The sequence below is a fragment of the Rhea pennata genome, chromosome 2, assembly GCF_028389875.1.
Source record: "Rhea pennata isolate bPtePen1 chromosome 2, bPtePen1.pri, whole genome shotgun sequence".
In the NCBI taxonomy this organism is placed as follows: Eukaryota; Metazoa; Chordata; class Aves; order Rheiformes; family Rheidae; genus Rhea; species Rhea pennata.
The window spans coordinates 112,365,242-112,392,599 of record NC_084664.1 but is presented as its reverse complement, the minus strand read 5'-3'; the positions used below and the strand labels follow the sequence as shown (position 1 = coordinate 112,392,599).

General features: G+C 41.4%; 1 protein-coding gene across 2 annotated transcripts in view; it reads right to left on the bottom strand.

The window, feature by feature from the left end:
* Positions 1 to 27,358, bottom strand: part of DLGAP1 (DLG associated protein 1) — a 138,140-nt gene that overhangs the window by 11,797 nt on the left and 98,985 nt on the right. For both annotated transcript variants that reach the window (XM_062570185.1, XM_062570186.1), the window contains exons 5-7: positions 14,369 to 14,742; positions 11,033 to 11,124; positions 3,007 to 3,425 (exon numbers count right to left, since the gene is read on the bottom strand). In XM_062570185.1, the coding sequence (XP_062426169.1) occupies positions 3,007 to 3,425; positions 11,033 to 11,124; positions 14,369 to 14,742 (885 nt within the window). The remainder of the gene's footprint in view (positions 1 to 3,006; positions 3,426 to 11,032; positions 11,125 to 14,368; positions 14,743 to 27,358) is intronic.

Here is a 27,358-nt window from a genome sequence, read left to right as displayed (position 1 = left end):
TAGCAGCGCCGGGCGGGCACGCAGACCTGTTGCTGCTAATTCTTCATATCACTGGTTACTTAAGGGGCCTGAGCCAAAATTCAGCGTAAGCAGCGATGAGGCTCTGATACATGAAATTTTGCGGAGGGTGGGGGAGGTTTAGGAGGAGAGAGCAGAGGGGAAAGAGCAAAACCCGAAAAGGTAAACGTTTGATTTCACTTGAGGCCTGATCCAAAGCTTCAAGCATTTCTTGCAACACTTTTAGCCTCAGACCCTTAACATCTTTCTTTCCTCAGAGACCTAGAGTTTGTAGCCAACATCACCACAACAGTCAAACACGTGGAAATCCCATTAAATATCCTGGCTTAAAGTGAGAATGGTATTAATCTGCCTGTTACACACACTACGGCTTTATCAGAAAATGATTTTGGATAAAACCCGAATACACTGCTCAATAAATAACCCATGACGGGAGGGGAGCCCTGTTCCTCGCTCTGTTGGCATCTCAGCGCCAGCCACCGAAGCACCGCTTGTTTCCGTACACAGCGGCAGAGCACGTTCCCGGCCCGACACGTCCAGCCCCGTCTGGTAGATTCGTTCCTGGTTAGACAACACCAAACGCCGCTCTGCCACCTCCCAGCCCCTGCGAGACAGCCGCGAGCCGTCTCCGCGCGGCAGCTGCTCCGCACAAGGGCCGCATTGTCTGCGCGATGCTCGTATCGGTTTACCCGCAGCGCCGGCGAGCGAGCCCCCCGTCAGCTGTCGGGGCGCGGAGCAAACCTCGCTCGCCGCAGACCTGCACCGGTTTGCGAGGCGGCCGAGCCCCCGTGGCAGCCGTCAGCTGGAAACAGGGGACGCGCTCCCCGCGCTGCTCGTGTTTCACCAGCGGCCGCCGAACCGAGCAAACCTCTTTGCTCCTTTTCTCCTTCTCTTCCAAGTTTATAGGGGTACGGAGAAGACGTAGTTCACCTCTGGGGTTTGCTAGAGGCGTGCTTCTGCCTTGGGCGCCGCAGCGGCTGCGGCGCGGACCCGGCACCGGGTCGGGCTGAGCTTTGCCGCGGGAAGCAGCCGGCAGCACGTGCCACTGCACCCGCTGCCGTCGCACCAAAACCAACGCCGCCCCGGTGGCGGCGCTGCGCCGGCCACCCCTTTCCTCCACCCGTTCCCACCGGGCGCAAGACGTGCCGGACTAGCACAAAGAAGGGGACCCGTGCCGCGGGCTGCCGAAGGAGGCAGTGCAAAGGGCCACTTCAGCTGCTCCATTAGCTCCCCCACAACTGACTTTTCCCACTGCTTGCTAGAACAGAGACACCCTTAGCACTCAGCAAGGACACTAGAGCACTGTGAGGAGATCCTGCACACAGATACAGTCCGTCCCTACCTACCAGCCTTGAAAAATTCCCTTCATGGTCTTTCCCTAGGATGAGTAACTACTTTGACGGACAAATGCAATATCCCTAGGGTTTCCCATTAGTATTCGTCATTATGGCAAAGAGAAGGCAAAGAGTTTTTGTGGCTTGGACTTACACGTTTGAGATTTTCTATTTTGTATGTGCTCACACATCTTTTTCAATATAAAGTCTCTTAGTTTATCGGGTTTATTGCATATTGGCAAAAGTACTTTTGTATTCTGGTACATGTCCAAAGAGATTTTTGAACGCATTAATGATGCACACTAAAAATAAGATTCAAATATGTTAAAATTGGCAGAATCTGGAAGGTTAATCCTTCAATACTTTTTTCCAAGAAGAAATAGGTGGTCATGTTGACAGTTAAGGTTATCTCATACTTTCCAATAGAAGTCCATTTTCAGCTGCTTACAATAATTTCTAGCTATTTAGATCAAACCTTTCTATGGTTATTTCTTAACTGAGTTGAATGGAAAGTTTCAGTAGAAATAGTTTAGTCATTTCTAAGAATTAAAAATATGTATTTTTGTCATTGTTAATTTCTTTCTATTCATAAATCAAAACTTTCACATCTTAAAAGAGTTCAGCACCTCGATTTTTGAGAAGAATTATAAATTTGGTAAAAGCAATCCTGAAGCTGACATAGCAGTCCTGCTTTGGTAGGAGCTAAGGAAAGTAAGTGGTTGGAAAAGTGTTTATTAGCTACATCCAGCAAAATATAGTTGGGTGTGCCTGAACTGTACACTACTGAGATCTCTGTATGCATATGCTCATCAGCATTTTCTATAGGTTTACTGCTAGAGTCTGCAAAAGCTTCATTGACAAGGAGTACATTCCTAAACTCACAGGTTTTTCTATGTCCAAAAGTTGATGGCTCACATAGTACCACTCCTTTGGACAGGGAGAACAAGTGCTGGACTGGGAGCTATGTGTACAGCTCTTCTTCATTAGCTAGTGTGCATAAGTAATATGTGAGCTACCCAACCCCTCTTATGCAGTTTACTAGATAGGAAAGTGTTATTCCCACTACTTTACAGGTGGCAGAAAAGACAACAAAGGATATATAATATATGTACGACAGAATATAAAGTTTGTTTTACAAGGAGGATCAAGGGAATGACAACTGCAACGGAGATGAGGGGAGACTGGAGAGGGGAAGAAAGCAAAACTGAAAGTTGTTTCAGTTGGGAGAAGTATCTGAAGAATTTGATGCCCATAACCATCCCCAAAAGACAGCTAAAATGTGATTTTAGTGAAAATCATTAAAATCTGTTAAATTATTTTCTAAGGTTATGAGAAGAGTAACAGAGGAGTTAAGAAACATTACAATTACAAGAGCTCTATGCTCGATCTCCTAAATGTTCACTGAACTATGCCATTGTACATTGAGCTGATTTCCAGAAAGCTACCACTGCTCGACTTTCAGAAGTGTTGAGCAATCCAATTTCCCATCCAATAAGGAGTATTATACACATACATACAGTCCTTTTGAGAATCATGACTCTAGTTTGTTTATTAGCTAAATTATAAACGGCATGCTACAGAAATCAAATGAGTGAACTTGACCTATATTAAACATTTTCTCCTAATTGCAATATTTCTATAGTTGGTTACTTACTGTCCTCTGGTAAGTTGTTTTCCCGCTCTTCTCTCTCCATCTGTTGGCACCAGCCCTCCATACGATCTCTCTCTGCCTGAAGAAGCTTCAGAAACCAGTGCCCATCCCGTGGACACACTGACCTTTGAACAGCTTCCAGAGGATCTTCAGTAATAGAGTCAATCCAGGGGTCCGGAGGAGGTAAAATGGATGGATCAAAATCTGTATCAAAGTCATCATCCACTGCACATGCATGATAATGATTTCCTGACCCTTGTATGCTAACAGTAGAGGTGCTTGCATCTCGGGAATATTGTCTTGATATTTGTCCAGAACACGTATTATCCTCTTGTGGATCAATTATTTCAAAGTTCTCATGGAAATCCAGGTCTGCTTGCACAGCTGTTGTTACACTATTAGATCGTGTAAACCTGCGAAAGCTTGGAGAACAGAGACACAAAATCTTTAGAGAGGTTTCACTGGGTGACCTGAGGTAAGTTAGTAATGCAGTAAGAGAGGATCTTTTTTGCCACTTAAGACTGGCAGTCACTGCTCTCAGTGCTACACTGTCCTTTTTCTTGAAATGATTGGCATAAAGTTCTTTTCTCATCGGAGACCAACAAATAAATACCTCTCTCTTTTCCACGCAACTCCACTGTTTTACTGGTGCAAGTGCCCTGATGGTTGTGTGATTTAACAAAATTGGAAGCTAGTCCAAGGCACAGCTAATTGTGTAGCCTAGGATCTTAGGTTACCAATCAAAGAAAACTTAAAGGGGTCCAACTGTAAGAAATGATTGAGCTTCCATCTTTTAAAACTCACACTCCTTTGAAGTTGCACATCCATAAACACAAGTCACATTTAAAAAACATGTACAGTCTTTGCCTCCCTCTCAACAGAGATTGATGAGAAACCATTAACAATGAATCCAATGTCTACATTATACTGTTCTGTGCATTTTCTAAAGAAGATAACTGTTTTAACACAGCTGAAGATTTTAAATTGCTTCTTCAGAATTGCTCTTCATACTCATGTACCTGCTAGTTCACTTCTGAAAATATCTCTGCCAACTCTCACAACTTTAGAGCCATTCCTAGTGCTATTTGAGAGGCTTGATTTTCAGATTCAACCTTCAGCCTCACAATGGTCTTCTCTTTTACTATTACTCTATTACTCTTTTTATTATTAATCTATTACTGTCTATGCTATCTTTTCCAGACAAGCTAGCATCTTCTATCACTGTCTATCAGTCTATGCTACCCTCATCATGCTGGCTGCTAGGCTGTAGATACCTTCCTTCCACTATGCATTGGCTCCACATGATGGAGCCCCTGAGGGCAGAGAACAAACCCTTAGTCACCCTGGGAGAGGCAAACAGAAAGAAGAAGAATGCAAAAAAGCCAAGGAGGGCATGAGCACAGGAAAGAGAAGATTTGGGGTTTTGGTTTGAGTGGCTTTTCTTTAAATAAACAGCACCCCAAATTCTGCAGTCAAAGCAATCTGAGGGAAAGAGGCAGGAAGAAGATTAACGGCTGTTGATATGGGACTCTGAAAACAGTAGAGCAAAGCAAAACAGGACGTGGGAAGGGTTCTCCAATCAAAAAACAGAGACCAATTGCTCTGCAGAATAAACCTCACAGTACCTTCTCAGCCAAACAAATAAAACTTTAATAATAAAGTATGTATGTTTATATATTTTTATAATGGCCTAGAATACAAAGATTTTAATTTAACAGCTGCTACTTGTGGTTCTTTTGAAACAGGTGTTTGTTAAGTGATGTAAAAGTCACAGTTATGCCATTGTAGTTTTGTACGATATGCACCAGCAGACTGAAAAATAGGGAGCAAGCAGAACTCTTAGAGTTGATAGTATTTATCCTCTGACAAGCAGAGCAAAGTGTTTTGCTATGGACTTATACAGCAGAAAAAATTCAGAAGGGAGGACGAGGATAACTGGAGATGTGGCATGGCTTCCATGGGAGAAAAGACAGTTCTTAGTTCAGAAAACAGATGGCAGAGAAGGGATATGAGAGACCCATGAAATCCCAACTAGGTGATTTTTCACCATTTCTTAGAGTAGAAGAACTGGCAGGAGGAAGGCAGTCAGTTGCAAGGCTTAAAGGTTTAAATCTAGCAAAAGGAAGTATTTTTCCACACAATGTGTAATTAAATTGTCACAGGATACCAGGAAAACCAAAGGTAAAAATAGGTTCAAAGAGAACCTGAACACATATTCACAGGAGATGGGTCCAGGAAAAGCTACCAAACTGATGTCATATCTGGCTTCGGAAGTCCCTGAACAACAGACTGCTAAACTGGGAAGGTCTACTGGGAGGAGTATCGCTTTATACACACCCTATTCCTCTATATGTTTCCTAAGCATCTGCTACCAGCCCCTGGCAGAGAAAAGCTGTTAGACTGGTATTGTTGGCTAGAAAGACCTAAGCTTTAGGTTTATCTTACAACGAAAATATTTTTGACCAGTCTATGCTAGTTTTCTTAAGATTGCTTTAATTTGGCCACCAACCCGACAAACCCCTTATCTGCGCAGAAGTGCGTGCCTACACACGCAGACGTGTGCGCCCACACAGGTGCATGCTCACAGAGGATTCGCTTCACGCCTTGGCCACGGGTCACAGAAAGCCAAGGCGTCAGTACCCGGTGTACTCTTCTGCCCCTTCTAAGGTGCCAGAGGAAAGCAAATCCCTCCATCTGTCTTGTTCTTCTCCATGCCTTTAACTCCACATCACACTCCTCTTTTGCTCGCTTGTGTGTCCTGGCTGCTGATAGGCGTCTGTTTTAGATGACCATTTGTATTTCTGTTAACACCTTGGCTTTTCGGTGTACGCTAAATCCCAAATGTGAAAACATCAACGTCTGCTTACCAAGGTGATGTACTGCTAGAGGCACTGCATTTCAAAACTTTCAGGAATATACTCTTGGTGGTTTCAATATGAGCTAGCACCACCAAAACTAGACTGTGCTCAGCAAATAAAATGAATGACCTACTTTTTTTTGCCTTCATTTTATCTGTATAATAGTATGCTACAGGCTTGTTTGACAGATTCTTGGCAGTGGACTATGTAACCTATCTGTCCTCAGAAGAAAAACAACTTGGCAGTAGAATATAGCATCAGTTTAAAATTAAAAAAAAAATATTCCTAAAGAAATATAATGTGGAATGAAATGGAAGTCTAGGAAGGCACCCACTCTCTGCCTGCCTCCAGCACACCTATATAAACTGCCTAATAGATGGTAATGTTAGTCTCTGACACAGCTTCCTCACCCACTTCCAGGATGTTTCACTCTTACAAAATAACATTTGTGTCCCACACGTGTCTTTTTTATTTTGCTTTCAGTTTGCTCTCCACATCACAAGAGAGCTGCTGAAGCTAATGGCAAAGCTTTCACTATTTCTATACACACAAAACATTCACGTCTACCTAAAAAAAAAAAAAAAAAAGTTTTCATAAATTGCTGACTATTACGGTAAACAGGTAAAAACAGAGACTTGCCTCTTCCTCTACTTTCAGGCTTGGCTCTTTTGTATTCAGTTGTGCCCTGAAGGCACAAGGTATAATAATTACAACTTCAGAGAACTACAGCAGATATCTGGCCTAAGGTGCAGAAAGCCATGAAACCTCAGACTGGATAAACCAGTATGGAGAACAGCAGTATGATGCGTGTTTTGAACAGCAACAACAGGGTCACTTGTTAGCATTCTACTCTCTGCTTCTTCATGTGATGCTTTTGAAAAACAGGTTTACATTTCTACTCAGAGATATCCTTTCTTTCTTAAAAGAAAAAAAAAAATGAGAGAGAGAAAGAGAGAGAGAGAGAGAAATAGGTTCCAAACCAATTTAAGCTAGTCTCAGTGGCACTTATATTAAATTCAGCCTATATCTACAGTCTCTACTATTTCTTTTTTTGTGTTTGTCTGGTACGGCTGCAGAGCTGTCAGCAGAACAAAACGAATTGCAGAAGGAGTTAGCAGATACAACATCACTGACATGCATGTCTTCTAATGGTGGGATCTTCAGCCATGTATCTTCAAGGACTTATGCCAAGCAAATGTATAGACTATCCATACTATCAAGCTACAGAATCTTTTATTTTTTACTCTGACCCTCCCCCTCTCCCATTCACACAATCTTTTTTCATCACTGAAGAGTCTTAACAGGGAAATTCTAATCCTCTATTGTTGTTTCATGTTACCAAAATCCTGCTGAATTTCGCAGTGGAATGTCTTCCACTGTGCAGAATATACACAGCCAGAAAATGCTGCAGACAAAAACCAAGTTAATATCAGTCCCAGCTCAGTGGGTATATCTTAGCTTATCTAGCATAGATTTGAAAGCTCTGCCCTGAAAGACTGGAGAGTTAAGAAGTTTAAATTAAAGTGTATAACTAGCCAGCTACGCAGGAAAGACTCTAAAACCTGAGTGTTGTCAGAAAAAAAGTGATCAAAACAAAAAACCTAAATAAAAAAAAACAAAGAAGAGGACTTCCTTTTTCTTGATGAGACAGAAGAGGATTTCTATTTTTTATATTCCTCTGCCACCACTTCAAACCATTTCACTTTATAGTCTTTTTTGACTATGTTCTTGCTTTTTAATCACCAAAATAGAAAAATAAAACAGGTATCATTCCTCAGCGCGAAAGGGCCCAGCCTGAAAGGGCCTTAACTACCAATGTGCTGTGTTAGACAAAGGAGCTCCACAACAGGAGGTGGGGGCACCTTCCCTGGCCCAGCAGAAGCCAAAGGAGAGGTAGGAGGAGCATGTAAGCACACCCACATGGTCTATGGCAGCGTTCTTAGTTCACAAACTACCATCATTTCAGCATCCATAAATCCTCTTAATGTCAAACCAATTATAATTACCCGTTGACAGTTAGAATACGGAGCAATGGGCAAGGTTCATTTTGGGGTGGGGATGCAACGGGAGAAGATCTCGGGGCACACAAGGTGCAGTGGAACAGAGACTAAGAGTGATCATGGAGTTGTGGGAGTGAGAGTTTAAAGGATCTGCCCTTTAATCAGTAAGGATGTGTGCTAATTGGCCTGGCACAAAAAAAGACTTGTTCTTTTCTGGTTCAGTAGAACTGGTTGACTTCCAACAATTCAACTATCTTTTGTGGGTGAGGAAGGAAAGGTGGTCTCCTGAGGTCAAGATGGAGTCACAGGTAAAGAGACATGACAAACGGAGAAATGGAAGTGCCCTGAGACTGACTGATTGGGGTCATAAAAAATACAGTTTCAAAATTTCTCCTGGAAGGGTGGGTCAAGTGAGGAAAGGTGAGGAAGATTTTACTTGGGTTTTTGTTAGCACCATACGGAAGATCAGGTGAGAGAGAAGACAGTAATAGCACTAGGTTACTGTTGACAGTAATAGATAAAACTGCTCTTTTCTCAAGAGAAAGACTGGACAGAAGAAGCCTATAAATGCTAGAAAATGCACAGCTGTGCTTAGGGAATGGCTACAAAAGGAGAATTGAGAGCAGGCAGCATAAAGAACTGGGGAGAAGAAGAGTAGCAGTGATGGGTCCAGCTGTAATACTGTCAGGTAGCGATAGGCACATTTTCCCTTGAGCAATGCAAGAGGAGGAGGAGAAGAATTCAGACTCATTTGTCTTGGCAGGAAGCCCAAGTTATAGAGTGAAGGGCTAATGAAAGGTCTGAGTCGAGATGGAAGATGGAAGAGATAGCGCTGTGCTCCGAGGATGCTCTGGTTTTGAGCCACTTAGATCAAGACACAGAGGCAAAATCTTTTGCTTACTTGGTCCAAGCACAGAAGCAGGAATATTTAAAAGGATATGAGGAGGTAAGGCTCCTGAGTGTGAGGATAACAGTCATATGAGGTGAGGGAAAGGGGGAGGAAAGGACAGTAAGCTAAGAAGATGAGTGAAGCAAATTTTGTATGGAAGGCTTTTGGTGCATTAAGCAGACAGCTTTGCTGATTTTTAACAGCACACTTAGTAGCTTAGACCAGCACAGAAAAATGATTAATTTACTGTATTTATCCTCTTTGCTGTGTCATTCTCATCTTCTTATTTTATATTTATTCAGTATTTCTGAATGTTGAAAAGTTTTTTTTTAAAACATTAATTTGTCAAAGATTCAACTCAAAAGGGCTCTTCTGAGGTTCTGCAGATGTTATGGTGTAGGGAGAGGGAAGAATGCATCGTATTTACTATTCTATTTCTGTAACAGATAATCAATACATTGTGCTCCGCTGTGTAGAAAAAAAAGAAAGACTATGAGTGCCAAATTGTGCTGATAAGGCCTTTATGTCCTGAGTGCACTCATTTTCTGAGGATTAGGGGCTGTCCTTCATCAGTCAGTTCACTTCTGAAAGTGCATGATAGATTGCTACTTGCCAGTCTGCTCAAAACACCAGCAATCTCAACTTTATCAGCAAGGAATCCCCCAAACACAGCTGTCATTAGGTAATGCAGAAATAATGTGCTTTCCCAGGGCAGACCCTGACAGGCAAATCTTACCTTTTTCTATGGAACAATAAAAGCAGCACTAGAAAGAGGACTTTGGAAGTAAGGTATTTACCAACAGCCATTTCTTTCTTTCTCTGTTTTTTCTTTTTCTTTTTTTTTTTTTTTCTTTTCGGGGAGGGAGGTGGAGAGGATGGGGGTTGGGCTTTGGGGTATTTCTTTCCTTTGTGCTTAGGCAGAAGGTAAATGGTCCTTCAGCATCTATTCTAATGCGCTCATTTATCTAGTGCTGGAAGAGTTGTGGGTAACTGGGGCTAAGGTCTAACACATAAAGAAATGTCTGCCAGAAAGAGATGTTTTAGCAAGTTAATGAGGAACTTTGTAACAGCCCAGCAAGGTCATTGCAACTCACGTTTATTTTTGCTGAAATCCCTTTAACCTTTTAAAACCGTAAGAAAATACTCTGCCAGCTTACAAAGAGAATTTGCTGCATTTAAAGTAGTGTAGATAACATGTTATTTTTCATTATTTTTAGCAGATGTGTAAAAAACAGGTGTAAAAATGTATTTCTCCTCTACTTGATACTACTGTTGGCGGGCCAGAGGAGGGCAGAGGGCCCTAATATAATTGTCAGCCCCGACTTGCTGTGCTCAGCCTTTTTTTACTGCAGAGGTTGCGAGGGGGGACTCTTCTCTCTCTGAAAAGCAAGACTGCCCGGTGGCTTTCCCTGCTCTACAAGTCAGCAGTGAGCAAAATGTCTCCAAAAGCTGCATTGCACCCAAAGGGCTCAGGAGAAAGGCACAAAGACTTGAGTATGTGATTGCAGCCACAGCAGGCATGGGCAGATCCGCCTGCTTGGAGGGCAGGGGAGAATCCTGCTTTTTCTCAGCCACTCACTGAGTCCCGTTTGGGGCAAGATTTAGGCTTTGCAGATGTGGTCAAGCCCTCAGCAAGTTTATTTGCCTGTAGAGCGCCACACACATTTACGCTGCCCTGCAAAACAGCTGCCCTCTGGCAATTTGTCCTCAGAAAGAAGCCTAACTCTTGCGGACAACAACTGTTTTCTATTTTTTTCCTTTTTTATTGGAGAATATTTGTTTTCTAATCAGGGCTACACTGCAGATCTGAAAGAGAACAGAGTTGTGCAGACTCGCTTTTTAAACCTTGGCACTTCTTGCAAGGGAACGGTTGCGATGCAGAGACGTCTGAGCGAGCTCGCTGAGCAAGAGCAAGCAGTTTGGCTCTGCCGCTGCACTGCTCCAGGTGGCTCCAATTATTCTCCCGAAAAGCAAGGTAAACTTCCAGCGGCATCGGTTGCTGCACCTTAGATAGACTTTCTGTGAAAAAGAGCTTATTGCAAGTGTATTGACCTTTAAAATACAGGGCATTTTTCCATCACTTGTCCCACTGGGTCCTGAAAAAGCAGCCCTGAGAAATAAGAGCTACAGCATTTATAAGACTCTGCTCTTCAGCTGGGTGACCTAACGACAGTTCATCCAGGAAGTAGGTTATTTGGTTATGCGTGCAGGATCTAGGACTCTTAAAGATTAGTTGCGACATAATTATTTACCTCAGAAAAACAATATTAACTTTTACTCACCACTTCTCCTCCTCTACTTGAACTCCTATGGACTGGAACTTACTGGTTGCTTTATTTTCACCTGATTTGGTAGACTCCTCAGCACCATCAACCTTAAAAAAATAACCAGCTAATTAGCATGTAGTTCAGTAGAAATATCACCCCATTATTTAGAATTTCTACGCATGTTAACTCCAAATATCTGCACGTATGGCTTGTACTATAACTACCTTGATACAGTTGTATAGTTTATTTGTTATGTGCCTGTTTCTGATTCTAATTATGGAATATTCATCATTCTTGTTATTCTTAAAGCAGTTTGTTAAGACAGTGTTAGGCCTACAAAATGCAGATAGAGTTTATCCAGTATTTCATGAAGGCTGGATGCAGATTTGCCAGAGCCTTTGGAAAGTCGTAACGCTGCCACAAAGGGTGCTGCACCATTTGTTTGATTTTACCAGTTAGTTTGCATGTGTGTGCCTATGTGAAGTGAAGTCAAAATTATATCTTTATTTAGCTTAAATGTTAGTTTCCTGGATCAGAGCATTATACAGACAGGATTTAAAGAAAGCAGACGCAGCTCTTGGCTGGCATTATCTTGAAGTTAAAATTTGGTCACAGATGTGTCTGTGACTGAGCAAAACCACAACATTCTGGGTCCAATCAGCATAGCTGTTAACTCCCAATGCTAGATATGGGATTGCTAATCCTTAAAAAACAAACAAACAAAACAAAACAAAACAAAACAAAACAAAAAAAAAAAAAAAAACAAACAGATTGCCAGCACACAGCATCTTTGGACCACACTATTATTACAAAGTGACCTGTGAATTCACTCTGACCTCCCTAGGTGTACGCAAGCTCCAGCTGTAGCTAGCACCCAGCACAGCAAACACTGCCGTGTGCTCTTAGTAAATAAGCTTATTGTCGGCAGAGACTTTGACAACCCTGTGCAGGAAAAGTGACTGCAAAGAACAGGGAGGGGATGGGAGTTAGAGAGCTAATCAGTGAAGTACCCTTACCTAGTACTGAGGTATTTTGGTAGATAATTGTACCCTAAATCCATCAGTTACTCGAGTCCAGTTAGGGGGAAATCCCGAAACTGGCAGACAGAAGCAATCTTTTTGATGGAAACATTTTTTTTGTTTAACAGCAAAGGCTTACAGTGTCCTAGCAATGTCAGAGGTGTCAGAAGATGCACGCAGAGGTTCATCACAAGTGCACGTTAGGTGTATTTATTAGAGAAAGATGCAAACCAAGAATATGCCTCTGGCTAACATGGCTTGCACTGACTGCTCTACAGAGATAGGCCAAGCTATAAGCACGGCACCTACCTGCTCTGAATTCAGTCTAAGCCTCAACTAGTAATAGTCAGTGGAGGGAGACTTACTGCATGCTACCACTCTGAGAGCTGAGAAACTACCTATCTATGTGAGGGCTGCTGTTTCTGAGAGAAGTCATTTTTTGGCAGCCTGCGCAAGCTCATGGTATTTCTGCTCCCACACTAGCACTTTAGCTGTTCCAACACAGCTGCTTGTGTAACCATGCTGCAAACTGGACTGCAGAGCATACCGGGAAAATAGTTTTACTTGTTCATGAAGCCTGGCCAGCTTAAAAAATCTGTTTTGCAGGTAGAGCTGGTACAGTGTGGGGCAGCAATCCTCCTAGCCCATAGCACCAATGATGGTTCCTCCACAGCCACAGCCTTAGACACCTCCACTGGTCTGTACAGTTCCTATCCAGGAAGCTCTTTGCATACTATGCCTTGTTTGGAGTATGGATCCTGATGCTGATCCTTTGCCCATTTCAAAATTTTAGAGGGAGTTTTTCAAAGGCTTGAACTATGTTTGGGCTTTGTTTTCCTCAGATCTCAGAAGCCAAGTATGCTATAATGCCCAAAAGCAGCTGTCCTGACTTGCAGCAGCACTACCTTAAGAAGAGACCCCTGGGAGATGGTCTTTTAAGAACAGTGGTTCACATTACCATTGTTCATTCTGGCTGCCACAGACCGGGGAGTTATTTCTTCCTACCCACTACTTTGCAGGATCTTTGTCTGCAAAGGATCCTTTGTCACTTTGTTCAGTGAAACGAAGCATCACAACAATCAAGTGGCACGTCAGCCTTGGCCGGGTATGGGAATAAGTAAGAAAAGAGCTTTCTTTTATTTTCATCCCACCTGGGTCTTGTTTCTATCTTTAATGCTCAATATCCACCTTTTTTTTCCAGAATTTATTTAAAACAATTTGTGGGGGAGCAGAAAAAGGGGGTACAGCAGAAGCAGTAAACTGCATGCACAGGCAATAGTAATTATTGTCCTTCCATAAAAAAGTATGAGATTACTAAAGTCAAAATTTCTCCAGGAGCTGCCTCCTGGGATGGCATACTTCTGCACAGCACCTCTCATCAGGCTGATGTAGAGATTTCAGAGTAAATTCTTAGGCTTTACTAATCAGATAAGCCTGTCCAGGCACATGGGAGGTTGTAAACACAACCTCCATCTGCAAGAAAAAAATCCTATCTTTTCGTGAAGGCAGATAAACTGCAGATCGCTAGCCTATTTGCTTGGGATTCATCTCCCATCAAAACCCGTGCTGATTCGCTATTGATCGCAAGTTCATGTACTTTGTGGCAGAACCAAATCCTGCAGGTAGACAGCTGCACTCCTATACGCATTCTTTTAGAGGGGGTATGGGAAAGATTAAGTCAGATAACAGATTAAATTGATCTGCTTTATTTGCTCTTCTCTCTGTAAACAGGAGTGAACCTTGGCTGGGTTAGTTTTCTTGTTTCACTCCACTAGAGGTAACAAAATGTAATTTTCTCTAACAAGGGCAAATCAGAAGGAACCTGCCCTCGGCTCTTGAGGCTGAGGAGGAACAATGCTGCCTCATTCAAGTGGCTACCAGTCATTATGAAATGCATGAATAAGCAGTGACAATTAATTCAGTGAGACCGGACGAAAATATTTTTCGGGTGATAGTGTAATGTAAATCATTGTTTTACACATTCCCTTTCAATGATTTAATTCATGCTTTCCTGACCCCTGCTGTGTTATGATTCATAGATTAGTGCTCATGTGTGTAATCTAACAAAGCTGAATAATAAGAAGCAAGGAGACTTAAACAAATCCTTGTTTCTGATGTATTTATGATAAATTAGTAAAACATCATCAGTACCATGAAGAATGATTAGGCTACTGCAGCTTCTACATAGGCACCTGTCAGGAAAAGTAGAAAAATACATGGAACATTGTATAACTAAGCAGTGAAACAAATGTAGAAATCCAAAGCAGTGGCAAATTACGATCGATTTACAACACACAAATTGCATCATTACAATCCAAATCTTATACTGTACCTGTATTCCAATAGATAAACATCTGTTTTTCTTGAAGTGGTCCTTCTTTCTATCTTCTACAGCAACTGTGGCAATGGTGGTGGTAGTGGTGACAGTGGCAGTATTGTTTCCTACATGTTGACTTGCTGGGCCATGGATCTGTGCATTGGCAGCTTCAATAGCAGCTGTTAGTGCCTTCATACTGTCCAAGCTCTCTGTGGAGTTGCTAAGTCCCGACTGACTGATGATATCTCCCCTCTGCCCATGCCCATCCATATATGCATCCTGGGCAGACTCTGTGCTGCTCTGGGCCGTGATGGAAATAAATGGCTTGGTGGTAGTTCTTGGTGGAACTGGAGGTGGTGTCTTCTTATAGGTGGTGATGCAGGATGACACTGGAAAAAACATATGAGAGTTCTTGATTTATTGATTTGGCAGAGAAAATGAAGGCAAAAATGATCCCAGAACATCACTGAGCAAGGACAGGGCCCTGTTGGCCAAAAAGCCCCCAGCAGCTCCAGTGACAGTGTTAGGTTCCTGCCTCACTCATCAGGGTCCTATGTTTCTCCTGCTGTGACTGGCAGAATTGCCAGTGTAGGGAAGGAAGAGCTATTTGCCAAGTTCCTCCTCAGTCTTTTTAGAGTTGTTTTCTCCAGCATATTTATTATTAACTTTTGTAAGTCCATGTGTAGACAAGTTATTCCTACAAAATGTTCATTCTGGTCATAGTTTGTAAGCAGAATTCACAGGGATCATCGTCCAACCACATATCCTAACTAACCTGTATTTCATGCAGTTTTAATGAAATCATGTTTACTATCTCTCTATCCTGCTCTACTGTGTTTATCAAATTTAAGTAAAATTTTAAATTACATTTCTTTGATCAAAGGGAGATTCCAAGACCATCCTAGGTCAAACTCTGCTAACACTCATGATATTTAAACTTATGCTTTTCTCAGTATAAAATGTCTCATTTGCTCCTCAGACTTCTCAAACACTTTGAAATTTGTTGTAAGCTGTAAGGACATTTTTCAAAGAACAACATTTTGCCACTCATATTTCTCCTTCTAAATATAACATGTCAGTCCTGGGAAAAAAATCTGCCTCATTTTACACATAGGGAGTTTTACACCCAGTGAAGTCAATGGCTGAAGCCTGTCCGTCAGTGGGACTACTTAAAAGAAAGCGTAAGTTTAAATGTTTGCAACAACAGAGGCTTTCAAGAAAGTTTATGAGGACTCATCTTTTCATGGGAACTTGCAGCACTCTGCACTTTGAAGGACACGCTCCCTTTATAAGTGTTTCTATATGGATTTAGAAACTGAGCTTGAAGTTCTCAGATTAGAAACTACTGGCCAGTGTATACAGAATTATATGCAGAAAGCACTACATGAAGATAAGAACATCTTCTTTTAAAGGCTACTTGCAGGCTCTGCATTACTGACGTCCTGGAATGCTTTCAAATGAGGAAAGTCCATTAAGAACAAAAAGCAATTGTGAAATGCTTTATTTTTTAAGAAAATAAATGCAGGCATTAACTTGTACAAAGTTCAGACACAAACATGTTAACATAAGTTCTTATTAACAGTAATCATATGGCAAGAAATGATTCATCAGATCATTTTAACCGGCAGACGTCCGTACCACCCACATAAAAGGTAACTCTGCTACAGCTGTTCTGCTCGCTGTTGCACCGTACGCACTTGTTGAGCCAGAAGCCATTATGGTATTAATTTGACTAACTCAGGTCCATACGCCTTACATTTCCCAATAGCTGTAGGAATCGTTACGGTGTAAAAGGCATTTCCAGGGCATGAAATCACACAGGATTTATTTATTTATTTATGTATTTATTTTAAGGACTCTTGCCTAAGTTTCTGATAACATGTCTGAACCCAGGTAAAACGCGTTAAATGCTAATGGAAAAAGAATATTTCACTAAGGTAGTGAGGGGTTTGAAAGTATGATTCACTTCTGAAGAATCAAACAGAAACCACAGCATCTTTGAGAGAAGAGACAGGTAAAAATGAACTTGTCAGATTTTAATTCCTGGGAAATTAACAGTCTGCAGGGGTTAAAGGTGTTTTTTAAAGTGCTTATAACAAGCAAAGTATCTGCAGCTACCAGAGAGGATGGCAACTTTACAAAGAGGACTGCGACTTCTGTGCAGTTCTGCACTGGTTTTGACAAAGCGTTTGCAGCAACGGTGCACGTTCAGGGAAAACAGGGGCTGCGGTTGCAGCACAGACGCTTATTCTAAGACTTGCAGAGAACTAGGGAGGCTGCTGCTCGTGTGACGATATCCCAGGAGGGAGCCAGGCTCTCTGTGGTCCAGAGCACGTTCTCTGAGTGGTGGGAATGCAAATTGAAATGTGCCACTGGCGAATCTGAAGCATGTACGTACTCATGAATCTGAGCCGCGCTTGGGGAAGCCTGTTAAGAACTTGTCTAGCAGAGGTGTGCAATGAACTTTGTGGTTCAGTGACATAAAAATTCTCCCATTCAAAACATACTAGGCAAGATTGTTGTGGAGCTTGGGGCTACCTTCAACACATCCCAGCAAGGCAGGTGAGCATCATTTTTGTGACTTAGCAGCGAGCAAAATGATAATGAAACATACTTGAAAAATGCTCTTACGTAGAGGACATAGGGTATAAATAAAAAGCAAGCCATAGCAAGACCGGTTCACATATCAGTGGTCATCAATACAAGGGGAATCAATAGCGACCATGTACTGACAGCTCCCGGGCGCTCTGGACCTCGCACTGCAAATACAGAAAGGTCTGCTGAAGACGGCTTTCATTCACAGGGGCGAAGGTACTCAACAAGGAGGCTAAGCCATCCGGCAAGGAAGGATGTTTGTGTTCAGCTAATTAAATCTCAAGTTAGTCTTCGGGGGAGGGGGGGGAGAGAGCTGACAAGTCATGTGGTGAGACTGTAAGGAGAACCAGCAAACGCTGTTTTAGCAAGTCAAAACAAATCCTCCGTTTCCTGGAGCCACGCAGCACACACCGTACGGCTCCGGAGCAGCGGCGTGCGCGAGTCATAAAAGAACCCCGGGCGCTTCGTTACTGGAAGTGATGTCAACTCCGGCACTCCTTCGCGCAGGCGACAGCACAGCGCTGCTCCGGCCCCGCTCGCAGGCAGCTGCTCGCGCCACGGCGGGGCTGGCCGAGCCCTCCCGAAGGCTGACGAGTAACGGCGCAGCAGACTTGGTGCATCGGTTTTCCCCAGGCGCTTGCGAGAACCTGGCGACTTGCAACAGGGCGACTTGAAGGCTCTGCTGGCTTTTAAGTTTGCTGCAGCGTTTTAAAGGCTGGGAGGCGTGAAAAACCGAACGGGAACTCCCCAAGAAAAGCGACAAAGCCCCTGGCGCTCTCCTTGTCCCACGAAGAGAGGCCAGGAGCACAGGAAAAGCGCAGCGCGTTGCTGCCTCGGCCAAGCCAAGAGTTACGTCTCCCCTGCGTCCAGGTCTCCTGCGCCAGAAACGGGCCGCCAGGAAGGTGGACTCTGGCGGAGAAGATTACAACAGGCTTGCGCGATGCCTTAGAAAAGGTAGAGAAGTCCCTCCTTACACCCAGGGAATGTCCAAGGCTTTTTGCACTTGAAGGTTAATTCACATTAAAAAGCAAATTGAAAGGACAAAAAATTCCCTGATAAATACACTCTTGGGCATGGATCAAGGAGCAAAGTTCTGTACGGAAGACAATCTGACTGCAGAGTCAGGTCAAAGTAGTCTTTAATTTTGGTTTTGATTTTTGATTAAATTTGTTTAGATATGGAGTTACTCAGAAAAAACTTTTTCTGAATAGCAACCGTGTATATAAGACCTCAGCTTGTTACAACATAGAATGCACTTTCATATTGTTATTCAGAGCACAAGGGCTGCTAAAGCAGGTATACATTCCTCTCCTAAGACAAATGCAAGATTTAATCCAGAAACTAGTTATATCATGTGAAAGAATCCTCTGACTCCCAGCGCGCCTTGCATCAGGCCCATCACTCCCATCTGTATCACTCCACTAAGTAAAGCTCTCCTGCTCGTTTTGATCTTTATCCTATTTCTGTGGCCTGCCTCTGGGTTACAGTTTAATCCCAACTACCTAGTGAGAAAGCACTTTCTCCAGATTAAAAGTAAAAAGTCATGGTGTTTGTCCTCCTAGCTAGTATTTCCAAACAACTAGCTCATGGGACAGGAATTTGGAACAGGGAGTGTCAACCACCCAGTTCAGAAGGAAGTCTAATGATAAAAAAAAAAAAAAATCCCAGATTGCATAATAATAAAGGCTCAAATTTGAATGTTTCATTGTAAGAACACTTTGGTTGTTTAAACATGTTCACAAGGGAGATGAGCCCTCAGGAACAAACATCAGCATGCAAACATAGATTTTTAGCTCAGTGAATAGGTGCTCAAGAGAACCCCAAGGCAGACTAGTATTTGTGAAGAGATCAAATTCAGGCACTTTGAACAGTGCAAGTGATGAGATACGTAAGCAGTTCCTTCCACTCTCTAACTTGGTAGGCTCGTATAAAACTGGTTAACAAACAGAAGAAGAAATGGAGGTACAAGTTTAAAGTTAATTAAAATAATAGTCTTTCCTTGAGTAAAAGGACTATTGCCACAGTTTGCAAGGGGCAGCAAAAGACACAATCTGTACACATGTAAGCAGTAAGAATATCTCAGCCCTGCAGAGATGGACATCAGGCTTCTGATCTCATACCTGCTGAACGGGTGTGTAACTCGTGCCTGCTACGCGGGTGTGTTACAGCAGCGCCCATGCAGCTCGCACGAGTTCGACGCGCCAGCAGATGTAGGCACATCCTGGCAGGCCTGAGTCTCGCGACTGCATCGCCTCATGCTCCCCACGCAGAGTGCAGCACTCGGTTTGAGAGTTTGGTTCACACCGAGCCGGTATTCTCTTTGCCATGCATTTATTTCCTTGCTCTGTGGAAGTTTTTGGGGAGTGCTTGGAAATGGGATTGTAGCTCCTGTATAGTTATTTTTCACATGTAGAAATTTTGGTATGAAAATGGAGTATGCATTTTCTTAATTAAAAAAACTTTTCAGATAGCAGATGGCTTCTGAGGAAGGGGAGATTTACTATTAAAAACAAATTGAAATAAAGATTTTCATACGAAATTCTAAATTGCCCAAGGGAATAAAACCAGGGTGAGTTATGTAAGTCATTATCCCAAATGAGAACTACCGAAATCTGTACCATGCCATCATGTGTTCTGCCTATACCATCCTTTTTCTGTATCCTCACCACTGTATAATGATGTATTTTAGTTGACAAAAGCCTAAGCTGCACAGAATTTGGAAACTGGCATAATTCATGACTGAAACCCCACAGAAATCTATACAAATTATCTAAACTGTCTTCACTGCCCATGATAGCACGACAGGGTTAAGATTCAGTGCACGTAGCCTTCCTATGAGATCCTTTCACTCTTTCTGTGCATAGCCACAGCTGAACTTTTCTCTACATAAAAGCTGCCAGTAGATTTAACAGTGCAAAACTTACCTAATTCTGCTCATTAGGCTGGAAAGCAGAGACTTCTACAAGCACCTGAAGTTCAGGAAAACTTTTCATATAAACTGAAAGTCGTTGCCCAAAGTAAATCTTAGCTAGGACAGTTTAGAATACTCTAATCCTAAAATCTGTTGTCTTCATTGACATCAAGCGATGGTCTTGGCTTTATTTTTTTGGAAGACAGGGATAAAACAGGTAAGAATGTGATTGGCTGCAAGCTCTAGTTTTCATTTCAGTTAACGTGCAGGAGCTCCCTTGCCTTTTTACGTCAGAGATTCGCTTCTGCTGTTCGATAGGTAGCGGTGGTGTTGGTGAGCTCAAGCTACCCTGTGCCTCTGGAGCTCCTTCTTCACAGACGGGTGCTGTGGACATTCAGTCCTGGCCACCGGTCCGTGTGACATGATGTCATATATCCACGAATGACACGTATCAGTAGCTACTCAAACTGAATTTCATTCAGGCTGAGAGGGAAGTCAGAAGGAAAACTATTTTGGCCTTGTCTTTAAACTTTGGCTACTAGCAAAGCATCTTGAAAAACGATGTCAAGACCCCATGGACGATGCTGTGATGCTGTTCCAGACAGATGCTCTCAGAGAGCTTCAAAGATTCAAAATGCTTTAAAACAGTAGTGGTAGGATGTATATGATACAGAACATCAACCTTACATTCAATGAAGTATGTTGGAAAAGAGTGAAAAAAACCAATAGAGCTGCATAGCCTTTTTTTTCATTAGCATATGAGTTATTTACCATGTCTTTTCATCTGCACTGCATTTTTTTTCTGAGAAAATCAGGGAAACACTGTTTGATCGGTAGCATCAACTAAGTCCAGTGAACTGTTCCAAAGCTTTGTGCACTTAAATACTTCACCAATTCCTGCGTATCTCCCACTTTCAGGATACTCATGGAAAACAAGAAACATTAGAATTTTAGTTTAAAAAAGGATAGTAAAAATATTCTATGTTTCAGAAGCTAACTGTCATAAAATCATCATGCTAAAAAATTTATAAGCTTTTTCAATATCAATACATTTATCTTACAAAAAGCATTTATGGGAAACAGGGAGCTTTGTGGCATATGGTAGCTTATTCCACTTAGACAAGGATATATAACAGTAAATAAATGTAATAGTGTGCAGCCTGATGAAATCAGATTCTTTTCCCATATATTTTCCAGGAAGCTACTTCACTGACACTTTGATATAACATTTTGTTATGTGTTACTGCAGTGCACTTACATTTCAGAATTTGCATCTCTTTCCCTCCAGCAATATGGTTAATAAAACAAAATGGGCAATATTTTTTAATAAGGAGTTGTGCTAACCAAATACAGACACACATGTGTAAGCAGCTATTTCAGTGTGAAACGAGTGCAAGAACCAAGGCTTAGATCTTCAGAAACCCAGAGGACAGAACGTTCTGCAACAACTCAGCCACCCTAGCTAGGATTGTAAATTTTAAAAGTTTCAAATTTAAACATACTCTGAAATACTAATCACTTGCGTTTTTTTGACTACCGAGAAACTGTTGAATGTTAAGACTTGAGGTGCAGGTGCACAGCGCACGTTCTTAGTGCTAAACACTTGAATACCTGGCTCATATTTACATGACTGAACTGGAGCTGCGCTTTTGAAAAACTAGCCTGAAATGTGAATACACAGCTTAATTTCCAGAATATACCAGCAGCTCTTTCAACACACAGTACACAGTGAGCCTGCCAAAATAGAGCCCATGCTTGCCTTTCTGCTTGGGCTTATTACTGTAGGTGCTATTTCTCAAAACTGTCATGTAATATTTGTACCTATTGCTTCCGGACTTATTCATGTATTTTTGTACACACAGTTTCCCCTCACTCACAAGTGGAATATTTAATATCTGAGCAGCCAATATGTATGAGACTTTAATCCCACCAAACCTGCAGATATACCAGGGCACATGCGTGGTCAGAGCCAAGCCCACGTCGCTAACGCTCTCCTAAAACAAGTACGCTCTCCTAAAACAAGTACGCTCTCCTAAAACAAGCACGGCGTGTCGTGCCCTCCTTCGCAGTTCATTAAGAAGCACTGCACTGTGTCCTTCCTCATCCTCTGCTGTCAGTCGCTCCTCCTCAAACTGTAGCAATGATGCTGAATGGCGATAAAGCAAATCTAGCAGTCAGTCATTTTTGGAGGAGCTTGCTTGGCCAGATGTCAAGAACTTGACAGAGGAATTGCAGGGCTAAATGGTTCAGCTTTTGTTATGCAAGAGATCGGACTAGATAATAATTAGGATTCTCCTTCTGGTCTCCAAATCTATGAATCGCCTAAACTTACCTGTGAATCTCGAGGAGACTTAAGCAAACCAATTATCTCCCAGTAATCTGATCACAGAGCATTTAAGATGGCTAGATATTAACATGCATGGACATTGCTGTTTTCTACATTACTGCAAGGATTTGCTTTTTAAACCCTTCACTGCTGTTAGCTTTCAAAAGACAATATACAGCCAGGGTACCAACATTTCAAAGTGTGATGCCTTTTGGAAAAAAATGACTGTAAAAGTTGTCTCCTCCTCCTCAAAGTGGAATTACACCTTCTTCATTTGCTGCTGATGTTAGCAAGGAAACAGGTTTCTACTGGATTTTACTCCCAGTAGTTCTCTGAATACTGAATAAGCTTAAAGTAAGGTAAGCAGAACTCCGTATCATTGCACACATTGGCATCAAGCTGCTCTCACGGCATTTGGTTAGTGATGCATCAAGATTGGTTTAGAATTCAATTAGCTTAAATTAGCACAAACCCACCCCCCGATGTGGACACATTTAGAAGTGGATATGACTGACTAGGTGCTCTTTTTTTAAACTTAAATGAAAATGTGGCAGAAGTAAGAGTAATTTGTTCACAGAGTTTATCCCAGTGAACTGTATCAGGTCATTGATTTTTAACTGATTTCCTTTTACGCCATGGTGCGTATGCAAGCTGTACATCGTTATCAGTTACATCCATTTAGATCCGTTGAAAACTGTTCAGGTATAACTTAACCAGTGAAGTTTAAAAGCCCTCTTTAGATTATGGAGCCAAAGTAATCTTTTGAAAGAAAATTGGAAAGAAAGGAGTTCTCTGTGTTGCTCTATTTGAGTGCGTTTGTGCCCGTGCGGCTCGGTTACTTTTATATCTGGGACTTCAGATGGGGTAAGCAGTGTTGCTGCTAATGAACTTCTCAAAGTTGACCCACTCTGGGGCAATTCTGCCCTGTGAGACAAGTCTATACATACAGGACAGTTATATTCATTGAGCCATTAGGGGATCAGTATACACAGCAATTATAGAAATCTAGGTACACCAGTTTTGCATGGTATTCAACCCTAAGGCTGTTCAGTAGCTTTTAAGCAATCAAGAAAGTCATTTCTTTGACACAGACTACTCAAAGGTATTTAATACAACCTATGTAAGATGGAATTTACTATTTTCAGTAGCAACCAATGTTATTAAGCAAACTAACTCATGATGTTGATGAACATAGGTTTCAGTTCCTCACTGTGCAAAGCACTTTGTCTCCTGATCCAGCAAAGGACTTACATCTCTTTAATCTCACATCTTAAAAGTAAGTACATACTTAAGCTTTTTCCATGAGTTCCTGAGAGCATCAAGCCTTTAGTGCACTCGCTCTGTCTTGGAAGTCTACCTTTCAATTTGATTTGAGAATTTTATTTTATACTTCTTGATATGTGAGATTATATTAAATAGTTTGTCTAAGACTTAAAAGTTATTCAGATTGCAGCAGTGATGAAGGGCAGATATGTTTTAATTAGATATATGTTGGAAAGAAATTGTACAAATGCCATAGGCAAGAAAATAAAAGCCAAGACAAACTATAAGTAGAATGTGATTGATAAAAAGCAACACGAACAACTTCTTAGCTACTATAAATTGACACAAAGCACCACTAGAACTGATTTATACCATTTTAATACCTGTTTCTCTGGAACCCACTATAACTCAAAAGAACTATGCAAGTATAACAACACAATATATTTTACTCATAGAGGATTACTAATAAACATAAAATACAGAAAATCAACATTCTAGAAGGAAAGTGTCTTATGGGTATTGAGTAAGAACATCTGTTCAACCAGAGAAGTACTGACTTGTTTTTATATAGTCAGTACTATATTTTTAAGTATGCTTATCATTTTTGGGGTGTTCCATTCCAAGTAATGTCTAAAACAAGCAAGTTATACTTGCACATTTTCTTAAAAAAAAAAAAAAAAAAAAAAAAAAAAAAAGAAAAGGAAAAGAAAAAAAAAGGAAAAGAAGACCTAAAGTGCTGCTTGCAACAGCAAGAAGGAAGGGAAGAGAGAAAAGTACAACTAAAAGCATGCTCCAGGCTGAACAGTAACTTGTCACTTGAGACAGAGAATTATGACCCAGCTCAAAAGTTCTGCCTCCCCTGTGGTCCTGATAACATTATCAGATAACTTGCTAAGCGCATAATTTCTATCCTCAGTCTCCCGTCCTAGGCAGATCCTCTAGCACTGGTGGGGATTCCAACCAGTTCTCAAAAGAGCAGGAAATGTAGGCAAGAGGCTTACACAAGAAACTCCACTTATCTTTGATCTAATCTCAGGAAAAATGACAAACTGGCGCAAGACTGAGGACACTATTTTTTTTTCAAAATCTAGAAAAATAGAATTTTTTGTGAACAAGGCCTATGAAGAATGTCTATGAAATACTTGTTCTGTACTGAGAGGCACCAAAATCTAAACCCAAACCCTATTTCTATCTTCCCATTCTGCATCCAAATTAATGAGCTGCATCCTTGCTCAGTGAGAGATTTGAGGACACTGCAAGTCTGAGGTAATACTGCAACAATTCATTGAAAATACCGGCTTGGCATGAGAAATTCCTAAGGATAAGATAGAATGTCCTCAGCACAAAAAAAAAAAAAATGATATCTCACAGTCACCACAGGGCATTTCAGTAAATCAAAGCACAGAAATCACTTCTTGTTGTGAGTCCTGAACGAACAAGAGGACAGCACCTATTCCCAGAAGGCGTTTAGAGAGAAAAGGTCTGCAGCCCTGGCACAGCTGCAGGAGGAAAGACCAGTCTTGTATTACTTTTAAACAGGATCTGAGAGAAATTCAACCTCATTTCTTTCCACATATTTCTGCATTTATTAAAGAAATGCATGCAAAGCAGGCCTTGAAGAAATTTAGCTTCACTGTTTATAAGAGATTGTAACAGCAGGGATTTTAAAACTTGCCACGACGGTCCTGATAGCCTGATGGCTGAATTCATGTCACATCTTTCCAGTGGCAAAAATCGGAGCTTTATCTTAGATAGTTTCCAGGTTGACAAAGCTGCATTGCCACAGTAAAGAACCAATTTGAGTACACTTCTCTCACGAGCACACACAGGATTTACCTTGCAAGTGCAGTTTCCTTTAGCCAGGGATTTAAGATTTAGTGCACATGGTTTCAGCCTGGGGCGAATGACCCCTTTTCCCTAACCCTTCAACTGCAAAATAATTTTAGCATTTCTTAAATTTATGCAATTGTAAAAATCTAAAGATACATTTTGTGCTGCCTCAGTTAAAAGGTAAACTCAGGCCTTTTATGTTGTCTCAGTTAAAAGGTAAACGTAGGCCTTCTATTTAATATGTAAAAAGAGAAAGCGAACACACCCAAATGAATTTTGACGCTTCAAAGTATTTAGACCTTTTGAATCTTTAGACTACAGAAGTGCTTTCTGAAGATTACAAGGCCAATGTAAAATCTCTGCAAATGCCAGCCAAGTGACTCCTACAAATCCATGCAGTCTCACATGCACGTAGCAAATCCTCCACGCCTCAAACTGCTGGAGGTGCAGGAAGGGGTCTGAATCAAATTTTTAATGAAAGCTTCCATTTTTTTCTCCCATTTTCTGCCCCAGCCTGACATTTCTTCTTTTTTAATTAGACTTTTAATAAGCCCCATTTATTGCACCCACTTATTCCTCCTACAGCTTTTGTGTTTCTTTTGGAATAAAAATCTCAGTTCTAGACTTCATTGGCTCGCTGTGATTCGGAAGATAACCCAAACCCGTGACTGAAGGCGTCCCCACAAACATGCCGGATGCCAAAGAGAGGGAAAGAATCTCTACTTCAGATCTGAACCTTCTTATCCAAATTGGTCAGTCAAAGAAAAAAGAACAAACCCTAACATCCTAATATAAGTAGCTGTAAATATTCTACAAAAACAAGGGTGCTCAGCTGAACAACCAACAACCTGGTAGTATTCAGGCTGTTTTATCTGGCTATACCCACATTACTGTACTTGGAAACCTTCATATGACCTCGATTTCTGTTTGCATGGATATTTTAAGACTGGCTGTCTTAATACAAGCACCTTTATCTGCACAGCTGTCATTGCTGAGGACATATGTTTATTTGTTATTTGTTATTCTCATCAAATTACAGAGTCAGAGCAGTATCACCGTCAAATGTCAATCACCCACCACAAAAAGCAAGTAATTAAAGTGGACAGATGATGAATAATCCACAGGCCAGTGTGTGTTTTTCATAAACTATTAACGAATGATAAATATATATTTAAAAACAAGGCTTGTTCACAAACAACTAGGGAACCAGGAAAAATTGTAAATTCAAGATTAATATCAGTCACAATGTGTAAATCAGTCAGCTCTTCTACCAGTAATATTAATTTAATTTGTTTTTTATCATAAGGGATCTAAAAGGATAATACAGGCAGTGCATAGCTGTAGATAATGCTAGTATCATCCATAGCTAAACTGCACCCAGCTGAGGGAATGGTTTAAGGCTACTTGGATATTTTCCAGAAGAGCTATTTTTCTAGAATAACGATGCATTTGGGGAGTGGCTTATACTGAATCCCCAAACCCTCACTTTCCTTCAGATTTAAGGGTATCCATATGAGAATTTATTCTGGAACAGCTGCAGTTCTTTTGGAGAGTTTCCAGACTTGGAGAAGACTTTCTGCTGCAGAGAGCCCACAGCAGCACTGCATCAGCGCTCTCCTCCCATGACCTTTGCTTTCCTCGGAGTCTATCGAAGTGCTGGGCAAGTCTCTTTAGCTTTTAAAAACTATAAAAGAGTAACAATTCAAGGTGCTTTGACAGAAAAAATTGAGACAAAAAATAGCAAGGAAAGGTGTGCATGAGCTCACAGCTATCTACAATTTCTCAGAGCACAGATTTCCCTACCTAGAGAATGATTAAAAAAGCATAAACTATTAGATTTTAGTAATTTTAAAAGCAGCTTGTACAGTCACAACGTCATTCTTTTGTGTATAAAATTGCTGTTTAATCCATGTACACCAGGAGTGAAATCTACTCATAAAATAAAAATGATTTTTCCTAATGTTTTCCTGAATTTAGCACTTAGACTGTGGGTGAGTCATATTTTCCTTGTTATCCTGTTCACTTGACTTTTCTATATATGTCTTGAATGTGCTCTGTGTTAGCAGCCAAGTAGGCCACC